An 18,503-nucleotide genomic window follows, 5' to 3' on the forward strand; every position below is an offset into this window, starting at 1 on the left:
GATTTAGTCTTATAGGAGAATTTCGACCTCCTCATACCACAACCACTACCATAACACATGCACTCCAACTTCTGAGCCCTCTATAGCTTGGTAAACTTTCCTTGAGGTAATTATCTCAAATTGCAGCACTGCTGTGCTTGCTGCCAGGCTGATTCATTCCCTTCCCCCTACGTGTATGCATTCCTTTGCATACTACAGGCCTTCGGCTAGATCATGCATCCTCTGCATACTCCTCTCCAGCGGCCTCTTACAATAGCAATATTCAGTTTCACTTCCACGTCCATATGGTGTTCCATGAATGCTCCATCTAGTGCTTATTTTGTTATTTTTTGATTGCTAGCTTATGTAATTGCATTCATGTGAGTTTGAAAGGCTCCTAGGGTGCTATTTCTACTTTATAACTAGTATGGTGCCTAAATCAGGCAGATGTGCAACACATTTTTTTTAAAGACTTCATTTTTTTTAGAGGAGTGTTTGGTTTACAGCACAGCTGAAAGGTACAGAACGTTCACATATATTTCCTACTCCCCACAAATGTACAGTTTCCCCTACTGTTGACACTGTTCACCAGTGTTACATTTATCATGATTGATGAATCTACCCTGACAAGTCATAATCACCCAAAGTCCATAATTTACCTTGGTTTTGGACATTCTGTGATTTTGGACAGATGTACAATGACATGTATTAATCAGTACAGTACCATACAAAGCATGTTCACTGTCCTAAAAATCCTCTGTATTTTATCTATCCATTCCCCTCTCCTGACCCTTGGAAACCACTGAAATTTTTGCTATCACCATAGTTATGCCACATTCAGGACATGTAGTTGGAATCAGATTATACATAGCCTTTTTTAGGTTGGCTTCTTTTACACGGTAAAATGTGTTACATAGTAAAATGCAAGTCTTTGCATGACTTGAGAGATTTCTTTTCTCTCATCACTATACCTTTAATGTACCATAGTTTATCTGATATATATTTTTGATCAAAGAAAGATAACATTCTGTATCAAAATACTATTTTTTGGTTTCCAAAGACCATTCTAAAACAATAATTCAGGAAGTTTATAATACTTAGTCTAACTTACCCCAAATCCTGAACACATTTTGGTGTAATCTCCCATTAGTTTATGAGTTTCAAATCACAAAACAGTATTTTGAGGAGCCCACATGGAGAAAAGATTGAGCTACCCTTAAAGAATGAGAATTTATACAGACAAATGAGAGTAAAAGAAGTGGGGGCTCTCCCTGGTGGTGCAGCAGATTAAAGCAGAGCACTGAGAAGCTAAAGCCACTTCAGCATGAGTTCAATCCCCGCCTGCCCAGGAGGTGACCACATGGCATGGCAGACCTCTCCCTACCTGCCCCGCTGTTCCCTTCAGCAGTATATTTCAGTAGATCTGCCTGTTCTGCTCCCCACTCTGTCCCTGGTGATCCTCTCACTGCCCCTGCACCTCTGGCCTGTATCCCTGTTGTGTATACATAAATAAATAAAATCTTTTTTAAAAAAAAGTGAACACACTAGATCTTTTAACAAGGGCAGAGCAGAGAGTCTGGAATTCTCAAATAGAATTACAGTGGAGAATTGTTTAAGAATGTAAATATATGGCCCTCCCTGGTGGCACAGCAGGTTAAAGCACAGCACTGTAGACTATCCACAGCCACTGCAGCATGAATTTGATCCCTAGCCAGGGATCTGACCCACATGGCACAGCAGACCTCTCCTGTCCCACCTATTGATCCCCTCAGCAATGTATTTCAGTCAACATGCCTGTTCTGCTCCCTACTCTGTCTTTGGTGAATCCTCTGAAGCCCTGCACCTGTCCTGTACCCCAGTTCTTATATGCATAAATAAATCTTTTTTTAAAAAAAGAGTGTAAATATATCTGATCAACTCCTTATTAATAACTGATATAAGAACTACCATTATGGTTCTTCTTCATTCTAATGCAATATGATTTCATGATTATCATTCCCTTTACAGGTTTTGGAAAGAAAGGACATAAGGTAGGTAACACAGTGATTCTATTTGACTACAAAAAAAAGTTGAGTTTTTTTAACAAATGCTGTCACTTAAGAAGTCTCTACCTTGGCATATAACTGCACCCCTTACTTGGTTGCTCCTCATCTGTCAAATGCTTTCAAGTGACTGAACATCAGGATATGTCCTATCTAGTCTCCACATTAATACAGAAATTGGCAGCTATTAACCAGAATGCTATCCAAAACTTTTGGGAAATTAATATTTATATCTATTTTCAATAAAATATCAGCACACTTTGGATTTTAAGGCATGGAAAATTTTTCAGTGAACACTAGTTTAAGGGTAGCAGTAAAAATTTCAGGGAGGAATTCATGAAATAATGATATACAGTCTGAAGAAAGCATGAGAGTTAAGAGTTGGAGAGCATTCAGCTCTTAATGGAGGGTTAGAGTTCGAAAAACAATTGGCCTTCTACCAAAAAGTAATAAAGAAATCTACCACAGTCTTTGGAAGTGGATTCTAGGGAGTGAGAAGTGCAGGTGCTCATCTCCAAAAAATGTAAGCCTTAATAAAGTTTCACTGTCCTCAAACCCAGTGACACTATTCCCATCCCAATCACAAGAGTTTCAAATTTTGCCTCCACTTGGGTCATATGATTAATTATGGAGCAGCATACACACAGCTCATGTTTTACTAATGTAAAATTAATTAGTAAATGTTCAGAATGCGCTTTGAAGATGAAAAGTTGTGCAAGTGTTAAGTATTATCATGACACTATTATCATAAAACACATAAAACCCACAGGATCTCATAAGCTAAATAGGTGAAGAATGACTATGCTACCAGCACTTGGCGAGAGGATGGCAAAGGGACGAGCTCAGCCGAGGGAGCAGCCATGGACACAGCTGCAGAACAGGTGGGCTTGAGCAGGGTGGGCAGCAGAGGGCAGGAAGGTTTCTTGAGGCTCTCTGGTAAACTGAAAGGACCAGATTAGCAAAAGTAGCTTCTTTTGTATTTTTATGTCCAAGTAGGACTTGCTTCCTTACCTTTTATAGAAATATGGTCGTATATATGCTAAAGAGGGAAACAGTTTATGAAAGATTTTAATCATTAGTTTTATTATTCTGTGATAAATCTTTCCATTATACACTAGAAAAGTATAGGAATGGATACATACATGTGTATATATATGAATATAATTGCTGGAATTGAGGTAAAATTGGGGAATTTTACTTTTAAATAATTTCACTTTGAGAACTGAAGAAAGATATATGTATCTATGGAGTTATATGCATCACTTCTAACGTTTATTTTTTAATGGGGCATTAATATTTGTTATTTTGACATGTTATTGTACATATGTTTACAAGATGTTTACAATGTTATTTTATCTACAGCTAATAGTGGACATACATGTAGGTCTTAATTTTTAGGTACTAAAACAGTGTTTCACTAATATACATTTTCAGTGATATGATTTAATGTTTTAGTTGGAAACAAGAACAGCAACAACAAAAGAGGAATTCTATTCCTTTCCATCAGTAAAGCCACTTTGTCAGAGAACAATGGCCTTATATATCAAAGAAATGTGCTGACTGATAGCACACTGGTGGACAATCATTTTTATGTTTGAATCTTACTAACCAAATTAGCAGACAAAGACAAGTTCACACATATTACTCTTTCCTAGCATTCCAACAAAATGCATACCTTGAGAAACTTATTGACCATGACCCATATTTTTAATAAAATTTTTAGACAACTTTTCTAGGTTTAGTATTGGACAGAATGTAACTTCCCAATAAACAGTTTTAACAATCAGTCAATTTATACATTCATATTAATAATTTAGCTTAATTAGCTGTAAGAGACATCCTGAAGTAATTTCCATCAAATTTTTACTGTTAATTCCTATTATTTTACTAGTAAAATCTCTGGTAACAATGTTTGATCTTGGCTTCTAAGCAATGTGTTTCATGTCCACATTAATTTGCTCAGATCCTAAAACTCCATAAATAATATGTAAGAAATGTGTAGGGAGATTCCAAGTTCATTCTTTCAAGGAATTAATATTTTATTTACAACTGCACAACTAGGCACTCTAAGATTGCTAAATAAGCCTCAATTTCCTTGCCACCTTGTCATTATTACATCTGGACAACTTCAGGATACACATTAGTAAGCACACACCTTGGAAACTGAGACATGTTGTTGAAATCCAAAGGAGTTTTCCTGTTCTTTGCATCTACTCCCATTCAAGATCTAGTCCCAGCTGACAAGTGTGTATTTCAACCAACATTCCCCATAACAGTTTAAGAAAATGGAATTGATATGTCTGGCATTGTTTTAAAAAAAATAATTGCAAGAAAATAGATATGGCAAAGTTTCATTTTTTTTCTTTAGAATTTAATAACACACACAATAACCACATTACAAATCAATAAAACATCTACATCTTTAAAAAAAAAAAACCCTCAGGTAATAGTGACAGAAATGAGCACTTAATTCATTTGCTTTTAAAATGAATATTTATTAACCATGATTTTATATTTGTGAATCAAAATAGATGTGTCGCTGTAGTGTTCTTAGATTTTAGCTAAACAGCAAATGAGAATTGAAAATTAGAGTGTCCTATATGATTTCATTTTCTTCCTAGAGATCAGGAAATAAATAACCCTAATCCTAATTCTAACTTTAACTTAAATATGTTCCTTTTTACCAGTTATATACTGGTGATTACCAGAAAAGAAATGTCTATCTAGAATACTATCTCTCATACACTTGAAATTCCCTAAAGACAAAATATCTTACAATTTCCTATTCTTTAAAATTAGGAAAGTGAAACGGGTGAGTTGCAAATTCCCTTCCAGCTACAAAACATGTATTTCTCACTATAGAAACATAACTGGAGGGAAATTTAAAGTCAAACCATATTACTTAGCAAACAAATTCCTGTATACAAGAATTACTTTACAACACTTTATATAAGAAGATACAATGAAGTATATTTGTGTTTTGATACACTGAATTATTATGAAGTTGCCAACATTCAACTTACCTGCAAAAGCTCATGGTTTAATCTGAAAAGCAACACAGTTGAGAATTACAAATATTTGCAAGTAAACTTCATAATTTATTCATCCTAGTTTCATTGAAGTTTATTTATATGGCTAGCTGTGATATCAGTAAAATAGGCAGACGTTATCTGTTGACATGGTAGACATTACAAGGTTTCAGTAGGAATTTCAGCTGCCAGGTTTAACTATCATTTACACTTATTTCTCTGAAACTTTAAACACCATTTTTAATTCAAAGTCAATTGGTCAATTATTTTCAATACATGAAAAGTGTGTTCCCTCTAAACATTTACACAGTAAGATGTCTTACTATGTCTTACAATTTTTTTATTAACATCAGCTGACAGAAATGTTGAGATATATTTTATGTACACAGTGCATACATAATTTTCAATATTTTAAATGGTGAAAATATTGTAAATAAAATTAAATTTCTAAAAAAGATTTTGACTTCGAATTTCACCTGCACTGAATTCTAGTTAGTATTGTCTTACAGGGAATAACATCTGCTCATAGAGTTATATTAATTAAAAATAAATTTGTAATAGTTGATTTTGTTTGCAAACAATATTAATGTATGTATTTCAAACTTAAGTCATTTTAATGTAAGTTTACTTGTATATATTTATACAATATATAGAGAACCATTTCCACATACCTACAACCACACACATACACCTAAAATATTATTCTTAGTGGTATGTAGTATGGAAAAATGTAAATAACGTATTTATTAAAAGGTATTTTAAATATTTTATGGCTGAATTGTGTTATCTCAAAATTCAGAGAATATGGCTATATTTGGACACAAGGTCTCTAAAGAAATAATTATGTTGCAAAGGGATCACTAGAATGAACCATAATCCAGAGGGACTGGTGTCTTTGTAAGGGGAAATTAGGACAGATATGTACAGAGGGAAGCTCATGTGAAGATAGAAGGAGAAAAGTCATCTGTAAGCCAAGGAGAGAAGCCTCAAAGAAGAAACTAAACTTGTAAACACCGTAACCTCAGACTTTTAGCCCTCCTGAACTGTGAGAAAATAAATTTCTGTTGTTGAAGCCACCCAGTCTGTGGTACTTTGTATGGCAGCCCTTGCAACAACAAAATATAGCAGATACAACAAAATTAAAAGTTTAAAATTGTTGCATTTTACATTTACTAGCCTTATTTGTTATTTAACCTTCACTTAATAATCTTGTTCATTATTGTATATTCCTTTGGTAACATGACTTGCACATAGAAAATGTTCAGAAACATGAACAGTAAATTATTTAACTTCTAAAGAGACATTTCTTCCACCTCTGTGCACATTTAATAATACTGACATAGCTACAATGGAATAAACTTCCAGCTTATAAGTGATACCTTATCTAAAAGGTTTTACTATGGTTCTTCTAGTACTCTGTCTTAACTATTGCTTCCAAAGAGTATATATCAACTAATGTCTATAAAGTCACAGGCTGTAAATAAGTATATAAACTCCCAGAGTTTCCAAAGACTGTCTTGATGAAGGTATTAAAAAAGTACAGTTGAGTCCTAAAATATTCATAGTTATTTTAAATGTAAATACTCTAAATGTACCAGTAAAAGAAGATAATTAACAGAACAAATTTTAAAATATTACCTATAAGAAACTCATATTACCAATATGGGTAGGTTAATAGTAAGCGGATGGAAAATGTTTATCATGCAAAATTATTTAAAGGAAAGGAGGAATAATAAGAGTATAGACTTCAGAGTAAAGAAAATTACCAGAAGGGAAACTGTATAAGGACAAAAGAAGTCGATCTGCCTTCAAAGTGTATTACCCAAAGAAAGGGCAGCAAAATATGTTTGGAAAATAAAATCTATAGAACTGAAAGGAGAAATTGCTAAAAATTCAAATTATAGTTGTAAACTTCCCCACCTCTCTTCAATTATTGTTAGACAACTACACAGGAAAGCAGGATATAGAATAACAGCATCATCATCATCAAAGGCTCTAATAATTACAAAAAACACCACTAAGAGCAGAATACACTTTTTTTTAAAGATTCATTTGTGCATACAGAACTGGGGCACAGGCCAGTGGTGCAGGGGCAGTGAGAGGATTCAACAGAGCCAGATTAGGAAATAGAACAGGCAGATCAATGAAGTTTACTGCTGAGAGGAGCAGCAGGTGGGTCAGGAGAGGTCTGCAGCGCCTTGTGGGTCACCTCCGGGACAGGCAAGGTTCAAATTCAAGCAGAAGTGGCTTTAGCTTCTTAGTGCCATGCTTTAACCCGCTGCGCCACCGCGGTGGGCCTGGATATACTTTTTAAGCACCCATGGACTATATATTCCAAGACACATCATAAGCAATGTCAAAAAACACACCTTAGCAAACTTAAGATAATTGAAATCATGTATAGTACATTTTCCAACTACAAAGGAGTTAAACTAGAAATCATTTTTTTAGAGTTATCTCCAAACACTAGGTATCTAAATACATTTCAAAATAATCCATAAGTCAATGAGAAATTCTCCAATGAAGTTAAAAATACATTGAACTGAATGTAAATAACATGAAATCTGTGAGACACAGCTAAAACTGTAGTAAGATGGAAACTTATAGCATCAAAAGCATGTTTAGAAAAGGGAAAATACCTCAAGTCAGTAACTTAAGCTTCCACTGTAAGAACCTAGAGAAACTATAAAATAAATACAATGTAAGCAGAATGAAAGAAATAAAGAGCAGAAATGACTGAATTTGAAAACAAATATAAAAAAAAAAAAAGCAATGGTCCTTAGAAAAGATCCATAAAAAGGGTAAACCACTGGACAAAGAAAAACACTCAAATTACTGGCATCGAAAATTAAATAGGGAATATCTTCTATATACCTGTAGCTATTGCATAAGGAAATACTATCAACAACTTCATATGCATAAATTGGACAACTTAGACAAAACGTACCAATTCTTGGAAAAACACACATTGGCACAACTCACCCAGTTTTAACTAGATGATCTGAACAGACTTGTAACTGCCTAGGAAATTAAAATTGAAAATTCCCCCCAAAAAGTGAAATACCAAATGTTGTTCATACTGGAGTGAAAGGTTGATTAAATATGTTTTTAAGTCAATATAATCCACCAATTAACAGGCCAAAAAGAAAAATCACATTGATGTAAAAAAAAAAATAGAAAAAGAATTGACAAAATTCAACACCATTTCATAACAAAAATTCTTAGGAAAATATAATAGAGGGAAACCTCTTAGACTTCAAATAAGCATATTTTAAAAACTTAATGATACAATGCTTTCCAACCAAGATAGGCACAAAACAAAAATGTCCATGCTCATGACTCTTATTTAACACGCTAGTATAAGTCCTGGCCAATACCTAATTAAGAATAGTGAACAAAAATCAGAGATTGGAAAGTAAAAAGTAAAACTAAACCTATTTGCAAATGTGATTGTCTACATAGAAAATTTCAAGGAGTCTATATAGGCAAATGCAACTACAAATTGAACCAACAAGTCACAAATGCAGGATCAACTAAAACATTAATTCTACCTCTAAATACTAGCAATGCACAAGTTAAAATATCACTTATAAATACTTAAGAAGTAATTTATGAAAAATGTAGATAGGACTTGTATGCTAAAAAATGATGCCGATGAAAGACATCTAAAGAACAGCTAATTAAAAGGGAAAATACAGTGTCCATGAATTGGAAGACTCTGCATAGTAAATATGTCAATTATGTTCAAACTAGCATTCTTTTACTGCCATGTTTATCAAAAGTCAAGCAAATCTTATTTACATATAGATACTTTTGTCTCAATTTTATGTGGAAAAGCAAAGGAACAAGACTAGCTATAAACTATTTTAATAAAGTGGGAAGAATCAACTAGATAATTTTAAGACAGTATATAATGGAGATTACATGGTATGGAAGGTGGGAGAGATCCAAATTAATGGAACATAAGAAAACCTGGAAATGGAACCATATAAATATGTCCAACTGATTTTTGACTAAGGTACAAAGGCAAGTCAAGATGGGAAAGATTGGCAGATGATGCTATATCAAGTAAACACCCAAAGGAACAAAAATCGACCTCAGCAAGAAATAATCCTCAACCTAAATATCTGACCTAATATAGTTATTAACGGAAATGGTATCAAATATATAAACTTTTTAGGAAAGAAGTATCAGAGAGTCTGACAGCTAGGGCTAGTAAGAATCCTTAGATTTGATACCAAAAGCATAGTCCACATTAGATTAATTAGGAAACTGGCCTTCGCTGAAATTAAAACATTTTGCTCTGTAGAAGACTGTTAAGACAGGGAAAAACTATAAACTGGGTGGGAGGGTAGATTGCAAAACAGGAATCCCACAGAGGACCAGTATAAAGACTATCAAAAGAATTCTCAAAATAGTGAAAAGGAAAAATCCAACTAGAAAATCGCCAAAATAGACATTTCAGTGGACATAAATAGATATTTATTCATGGCAAATAAGCACATGTAAAGATTTGCAAGATCATTATTCAATGCAAATTAAAATCACAAAAATCTGCATACTTGCGCAAAATGGTTAAAACTAAAAACACAAAATAAATACTGGCAAGGATGCAGAGGAATTTACACATTGCTGGTGGAAACATAAAATGTCACAACCATTTTGAAAAAGTCTGTTTCTTAAATTAGCCACTACCACACAAATGAGCAATTATATCTCTGAAAATTAATTCCAAAGAAATGTAGACTTAAGCTCACACAAAAACATGTACACAGGGCCCTCCCCGACGGGTTAAAGCACAGCACTATGAAGCTATCCACAGCCACTGCAGCACAAGTTCGATTCCTGCCCAGGGAGGTGACCCACATGGTGCAGCAGACCTCTCCTGACCTGCTCGATGCTCCTTTCAGCAGTGTATTTCAGTAGATCTGCCTGTTCCCCTCTCTGGTGGGTCCCCTCAGCAACTCCCCTGCACCCTTTGCCTGTACCCCAGCTCTTATATGCATAAATAAATCTTTAAGGGAAAAAAAACATATAATCCAGATTATTAGAGATCACCAGGAGGTAAATCAGGAGGAGTAAGGGACTGGCATCCAGGTGGCATGGCTATAAAATGGGCAATTTGAAGGACTTTTGAAAGTAGCTTTAATGTAAATATTCTGATTGTGATAGAATACTGTAGTTTTACAATTTGTTCCCATAGGGAAACATTGGATAAGGTGTGTAAGATCTCTGCATTACTTCTTACAACTGCATTCAGTCAATAGTCATCACAAAATAAAGGTTAATTATAAATGTTTGAAAACTAAACACACAGTCTTCTCTTTGGTAAAGCATTTGATAGAGTAATTAACCCAGCATCTCCCACAAGTCAGTGACTTAAGAAGTAAAGAGGACATATTTGGAAATTGTTCTATTAGTGAAAGAGAAATAATAATCAAGTACAGTGTGGAGCTTTTTAGTTGACTGTTGTTCAACAACAAGAAAATTGTGAAAGATAGTTTGAGGAAAAAGATACTTGAATATAGACTTGAGAATATTAAGCAATTTTTGATAATTTCATTAGGTATGATAATAATCCAGTTTTTTAAGTCCTTAACTTTAAATGGAAAGCAAAGGGGTGAATATTACAATGCATGAATTTTTCTGTACTTTAAAATACTTCAGAAAATTAATGTACATGCAAAATGTTAATTGTTATTAAATCTATGTGATGGACTTTTAGAGGTTCACTGAGCTCTTCTCTATGAATTACTCCTTAATAAAACAGCATATATATAATTTTTATAGTAAAATGAATATAAAGAAAGTTTTATTTTGTTATGTAAACTTATAATAAACTAAAGCTTACTCTTGACCCATTGCTGTCACCACTGGGAGCCCTATTTGGAGCCAGCTCTTTGCAAGAGTGGCCCATGGTCACTGTCTCATATCAATCTCTAAGCAGTCTGATGACCCTTGAACTCCTAAAATTTCTTTCATCAAGATAACAGGTTACCTCCATAAGTATGATTCAATGGTCAATTTCAGCATTCATTTTCTCACCTTATTTGAGCTATCACCAACACCTTAAACAGTTTACCCCCTTCACCATCTTCTATAAACTCCAATTAACTTCCAGGGCACATTTCTCTGTACTTTATTTTTCCTCCTAAACTCACTGGTTGCTTCCTCTTTTCCCTAATCTCTTAATATGGGAGTACTCTGGTGATCATATATTGATCTTTTCTATATATAATTTACTCTCCATAATCTCTACTCATCCCAGAGCCTAATCTGTATGTGGATTTACATTACCAGTTTAGTCCTCAACCTCAAAGTCCAGATTTAGGCTCTCACTCCTTTCTTCATTCACTGCTACAGGCACATTGTCCTCCTAAATTCCCTCATGGTCATTACTGAATTGCTCCCTCTGCATGGGAAGCTCCTCACATGTTGTAAGTCTGCTCAGGTTTTACTTTCTCAGTGTGCCTAGTCTGATCACTCTATCATTGTATCCAGCTGCCACCATCCCACACACTTTCATAATTATGGACTTTGCACAGCTCAACATATTTTCCCCACAACCCATATCTTCTTACCAGTTATGTATTTATTAATTATGCTCTTTATCTGCAGACTATCTCTCTTCAGTAAAATGTAAACTTTGCTCTTACAGTTGTGCCTAACCATAGTAGGACATCTGTAAATACTGGCTGAATGAAAAGTATTTCCATCATTCCTATGTACTGTAAAATAAGCACACTAAATATTATGTTCACTAATTCTATATATCATTTTCCCAAGTTCCATAGTCAATGTAACATGATTCACTTTTACAATTAACATTAAATTCACATTCATTACTGAGATTCCTATACCTTGCTCATATTAAGACTTGATTTTCTGTCTTTTCTGCTCAGGACAACAGACTCCTGCACACAAATGAAACTCACAAGGTGTGGAAAGATTACCCTGGGTATCCTAATGCTGTTAATTGTCTCAGTAGTCATCGGACTCATTGCTTATTTTGTCACTTATGGTAAGTAATAATTATGCCTGGCTTTCCTATAAAACAGAATGACTTCCATTATTGGGAAATTTATAAATTTGGGGAGTGGAAAAGGAAATAATCAAAAAAGATTTGTCAGAGAGAATTTCTCTTGTTTAATAGCATGTACTGCAGATTTTGTTATTCATTGATATTTGGTTTAAGAAATTCTGAACCCAGATATTTGGTATATTCCTTAATCCCAGACAAATATCTAGGTTCTGGGAAAATACTAATGACTAATATAGACATAGTCCCTGCCTTTGCTGAACTTACAACTTTCTGAAGAGATAAGTCAATGATTTAACAAATACAAAAGCCTAGAATCTGGGATTTGAAGTTAAATTTCTTATTCCAAAGTCTTTTTTCTTTATACAGTATTTCCTCCAAATTCTCCACAAAAGTACATCATTCCTATTACTGAAGAATGGAAAGGGAAAAATTATGGGATCCTCAGATTTGATTTTTCTTTAAAACAGTCCTATTGTGTTAAAAACTGTGCCCGTTCTTGATATATTCTTTTCTTTCATCTACTCTTTCCTACTCAATACTGAGGGCCTTTACATAGTAAAAAAATATTCCCTACATTGCTACAAGAATAATTTTATTGAATAAGAAAATAAATACACCAGTACTATAAATTTAGTAACACTTTTAAATAACTTACATTCCACTATATACACCATGTTTGAAAATTAGCATACATACAAAAATCATTGTTACTAAGTCTAGAACAATGCTTTTATATATGTAAAAACATTTTTCTGTAGAATTATCTTCTGCTACCATCTCGTCTCTATTCTGAGTAATTCATGGCTCAGGTTAGAAACTGCTATTTTAGTATTTTCTGATAAAAATATATTTAGGGGACAAAGGTACCTAAACAAGCTTCCATTTCAGTTTCTGAGGAAAAAAAATAAATACAGAAATAAAACTGGATATAATGGAGCAAAGAGGCCATACTCCCAAGAATAAGTGTTTACAACCATCTGTTTCATCTTCCAAATATAGTCTTTTATTATAAACAGACTTACTGTTTAAGTGAACAAGATGACTAGGTAGGTTGTAATGCAAGCTGCTTCAGCTGCGAGACCAAGAGTCAGAGTCATAGAATAAGCTTATAAACCTCTGAGTAAGAGGTGAGCATTCAAGAATAGATATACCACCTACTCCTTTCATGAAGGGTATAAAAGTCCCAGAAAATCAGATAAGAAAACCAAAAACTGTAACTTTATAAATAAATAGATATACTACTATTTTTCTTTCATTAAAACCACCCCAATACATGAATAGATGAATTTTTTGCCCTATTCCATCAAATACGGACTTTGAAATACCAATACAACCTTGGAAGTACCCTGGCCAATTTGGGAATACAGTGGACTAGAGTCTGATCTACACCTGGATATATATTATATACAAAAGGTTTGCTTGTCTAAAAGAGTGGCGAGGATGTGGAGACCTTAAGTAACTTGAATGATCTTTGAGACAAAAAAAAAAAAAAAAGTATAGATGTTTCCTATGAAACAGATAGAAACCATGGGGGGGGGGGTGAAGAACTACTCATCCTAGGTCTATCCAAGAAAGTACCTGGAGGGGTAATGGGATCTCAAGTTAGGGAAGTGAGAAATATTTCCTGATGCTTAAATACTCAAGGTGGACTATTTCCAAGTGAGCTACATTGGAGACATCAATGAGTAAAAGATATACTTGTTTTAAATACCAGTAGATATACACACATATATAAGTATGTACACACAATATATACATGTTTTCCCATTATAGTCACCACTTTAAGTTTATTCCAACACAATCCTATAGAGACAGATTTAGTAATACTAGAAGAAACTATACATATAAAATGAATATCAATACTAATATAGTTCAGATTTCACTACTTCCCAGAAATTATAAACTTCAGTGGCTTATAAAAACAGAAAGTTCAAAATTAAATGCTTCTGCATGAGAATAAATTTTCTTAATAACATAAGTTTTCTCAAGTCAGTAAACCTGTCAGAACAAGAAGGGATTCTCCTGAGGCTGTATAAAATACTTTAATAGGGTTTCTAAGTCTTAGATATTATTTCCTTTGTCTTTTTTATTTTTTTGCTAATGTATAAAAGACATAACACTAATTATCTTCAGGTGTAATTACATGTTGTTAAACATCACTAAATGATTTTTGCCTTAAGGATTCCACAATATCTTGTATGAATTAAACATTAAAAGTTCTTTAAGAATCTGTTACTAAAGGGGCCCTCCCTGGCAGCACAGAGGGTTAAAGCTCAGCACTGTGAAGCTGGCTGTGGTCACCTCTGTGTGAGTTACTAAATAAACTCTGTGTGAGTCACTAAATAAAACAAAATCTCAGTCCTACAAATTTATACTTATATCCATACCTCCTCACCACTCTTTTAAGCATCATAGAGAGATATCCTTTTGATAACTTCTTTTCAATGAAGGTTTTATCACCTTCTTGTGACTTTTTTATTTCATTACCCCAAACTCCAAGCCTGGAAGCCAAAGCCATCTCCACAAAATTAATTAGTAATGAGCAGTGAAGTAAAAAGAGCTGGACAAACCAAAGCTCCTTAGCACAATTTTTCACTACAAATGTATACCTTACTTTGCTTTCTCTAATCCCAAGTAATGATAATGATATGTCTTCTATTCAGTTGAATTTGTAAGGGAGGGAGTAAGTTCCCTGAAAATAGTACAATGGGAGATAGAATTAAGGGTTATGAAACTATACGCAAATTCCACTCAAGCCTTCATGGGATGATTACTAGATACTTAATGGCAGATACTAGGGATTTAGCAGTAATAAAATCTTCTAGACTCTCATACTAATTCTTGCACTAAAATTGTTCATTGTCTACAGCAGGGTCAGCATACATTCAGCTAGAAGCCAGGTATTATCATTTTCCCCTTGGGCAGTATAATCTCTATCCTACTGCTTGAGGTTACTGTTAGTACCAAAACTTTATTCCTGCACACTGAGGGCTGAATTTCATATATTTTTGTTGTTGTTGTCACAAATTATTCTGTTGACTTTTCCACTTTTAATGCAAAAGCTATTCCTGGCCTACAGGACATAAAACCAGGAAACCAGCTAGGTTTTATAGTTGACTGACCCCTGATCTAGAACAGTGTCTTTTAACCTTGGCTGTACTTAGAATTACCTGGAAAGCTTTTTTAAAAAATGTATTATTGTATACAGTATCATTTTAGAATTTCTCAGGGGGTTCAAAGTGCAGCAAAGTTTGAGAACCACTGATCTAGGAAAGGAATACAAACATCTAAGATTCAGATACAAATATGTTCAAAGGTCAGTATGTCACTTTAAGATGTCAGGGACCCAGGTTTTTTATTTTTGCTTTTCTATGACCTGTTAACCCATTTCCGAAGTGACTGTGCCTGTTTATCATATCCACATTCCATTCAACCAGAAGGCAGAATGAGGAGCATCATATCTTCTTTCAATAACAAAACATCAAAAATTGCACAAATGTTCCCGTTTTTATATTATGTGTACTAGATCATCCCTGCATTTAACAGAGGTGGGAAAGATGTAGATTTCCTTTTGGACAGCATCTTTTCAATTAAAAGGCACAGATTGTTGTGATCTGTGTTCACAACACTGGTCCTATATGCACTCTGCTAAAACAAAAATCACAGAAATCAGAGAACTGTAAATAGTATTAGCTTTGCAGTAAGACAATGTGATTATATGAGTTCTGGTTCTCTCTTACAAACTTTGTGACCTTGGATTTTTCATATTATTTCTGCCTCTCAAGTTTTCTCAGCTGTATTGAAAATGATTAAAAGGACCAACCTCATCAAAATGTTAAAAAGATCAAGCTATTGAATATAAAGTATATGTAAAGTACGTGACATTAAACATTCCTATCAGTCATTATTACTTTTATGATTCTCATTCTTATAATAATTCATGGATATTGGAATGAAATAAATGGCAACACTATTTGGGTGAGAATGAATACACTGAGACTATTCAACAGACTCAGTAGTTCCTGGGATTATGGCTCCCTCACCTGCTGGTTGTTTGATTTGGGGTAATTTGTTTAACCTATTTCTCATTTTCTCCAGCTGAAAATAAGACAAATCATATTAGCTACCTTCTAGGTGTAATAAGGATAATTATGTATGTTAATAAATACAAAGTGCTTAGAATAATGTCATGCTTAAAAAAAAATCAAATTGTTTCTATAGGAAAAGGGGAGGAAAAAATGAAGATAGTTCCCTCCTCAAGAGATCTGTAGTAGTAGGTTAGCCTGTACTTTGAAAATTAGCAGATGAGATTGCTATTAAAGTTTCTGAATAGGTAAGGAATAAGTTCTTATTTTCTGCTTATTTAATCACTACTATGATTTTAGGATGGTATTTCCAAATACTTTTCTGCTGTCAATGGAAGTTGTTAGACCCCAATATAGCAATTTTTCTTTAAAGGAATAGGAAATTAAAGGTAAAGCAACAGAATATAGGCAAAAAACAATTCCATGCAAAATTCATTTATTTGTTTTGCTTTCTTGCTTCTTACCCAATGACGAAAATAAAAAAAATAGTTCTCCTAGACTGTCTCTTCAGTTTCAAATTCAATGTCTACTCCAGAATATTCAGTAAAAGACATCCCTTTGATTCTCTAGAGTCAAGATTCTAGGCCCTGGCCTAGAAACTACTTTCAGCAGCACTGCAATGTACACAACAGAAGCTGAACACCAAGTTAAAGATATTTAAGGTGATTCATCCTATCACAAAATGGCAGTAGAGAGTAGGAATACTTAGCTGCTACCAGAAAATAATTTTGAGCAAAAAAGTCACCATGTGTTAGAAAAGCTAGATGAGGAAATCACACAAGGACAAGTGCACAGAAACTTACCAGTTGATCATAATCCCAAAATATATGAAGCATCCAGACCCAAAAATTATTCTAGTTCTAACAAGTGGGACCTTAAAATATACTTCCTTGAACATTTTTTAAATTTTTGTTTTTTTTTTTTTAATACAATGGGGAATAGTGGAGGAATTTGGCAGAGAACGCTAGAAACAAGGTATAATGAAACAAATGGCTAGCAGGTGCCTAATGTTTGCCAATGCACACAATCACTGTTGTGGTAAGCTGGAAAAACAAGTAAATCAAAAACAAGTAAACATCTAAATCTAATCCTGAAAAACATTTTTATTCCATTATTCAGCCACAAATATCACCCACCGTATTAGCCAATAGTGTACTTAGGTTATTAATGTTGCTTTACATTCTAGAGAGCCTCCTTCTAATTACTACATTTCAGAAAATTCTAAATTAACTTTGGTCCATCAATATATCCTCCTCGGGATTGCATTTTCTTCATCCTACTCTCCGTAGACTTGACAGAGCATCCAGAAGTGACCTGACACTACCTACTCTTTCCTCACTGATACCCCCCCACCCCCAATGAGCCTGTGTAAGTTTCCAAACTTTCCAAATTGCTTTGTCACAAAAAGAACATTTTCATAGCTACCCATCGTTAATTTACCGTTAAAATTACTCAAGATTACTCAAGACAGATCGGATGTCAAGGTGGAGAGATGATTCTGAACTGTGGGAGCAGTGTTCTGAAGAACTAAATTTAACTCGTAGGAAGAGGGACAAAATAGTCGAAAACAAACTTGTTAAGTGACAAGCACAGGTACAGAAATAAATGTTTGCATATTCTGAAGTCATGGCATTTCAGAAGGGTGGGGGTAGAAGAAGATGTAACATTTACCTGAGATCTGACATTGCTTCTCTTCCTTCTCTGAGCTTCTTCTTCAGGAGATTACGTGAAGAAATCGTATCTGCATCTTGACATAGCCTTCACAAGTTCTTTGCCTAATGCCACCATATTCACAGGCAAAATGGCATTGAACACAACACCCTTTTCTGTCCTTTGTTTCAGAACAGTTTCAGGAAAAACGAGCTACTACAGGGAAACCAAACTGACTTTCTCTTCCTTGGCCTCAGGAGCCATCCCTTCCACAGAAGCCAAAACATTCTAATTGTGCCAGCAAGCACAGGGCAGGCGCTCTCGATTCAGTCAGACATATAAAGGAGAGTCCTGGAGACCTCGGCAGCTTTTTCAGGCTTTAATGGCTCTTATGCCTATTGTTGTGGGTCAAACCCGCAGGGTGGCAAGGCAGGGAGGCCGGGGACCAGGAAACGGCAGGTCTCCCAGCTACTGGCGAATTTTCACCCTTTCCCTTTGGGCTCTCTCTGGCGTTCTCTTGAGGGCCCTTCCTCTCGTAGCCGTAGCCATCTTTAGTCTCTGCGAGCCGCCTCCCTTATAGCCTCAGCCCCCAAGCACAGGGCGCAAGGTCACACAGGCTCGCACCACGCCCCAGTTGTCCACCATCAGGCCTGCGACACCCCCTCTCCGACCATCC

General features: G+C 34.7%; 1 protein-coding gene across 1 annotated transcript in view; it reads left to right on the forward strand.

Annotated features, from left to right (window-relative positions):
• The first annotated feature begins 2,846 nt into the window (after positions 1–2,846).
• Positions 2,847–18,503, forward strand: part of LOC101623028 (transmembrane protease serine 11D-like) — a 50,317-nt gene continuing 34,660 nt past the window's right edge. Inside the window, exons 1-2 of the mRNA XM_004681260.1 lie at positions 2,847–2,902; positions 11,953–12,075. Coding sequence (XP_004681317.1) covers positions 2,847–2,902; positions 11,953–12,075 — 179 coding nt within the window. The remainder of the gene's footprint in view (positions 2,903–11,952; positions 12,076–18,503) is intronic.

This window comes from Condylura cristata, unplaced genomic scaffold (genome assembly GCF_000260355.1).
Source record: "Condylura cristata isolate star-nosed mole 26May11 unplaced genomic scaffold, ConCri1.0 scaffold00012, whole genome shotgun sequence".
Lineage (NCBI taxonomy): Eukaryota > Metazoa > Chordata > Mammalia > Eulipotyphla > Talpidae > Condylura > Condylura cristata.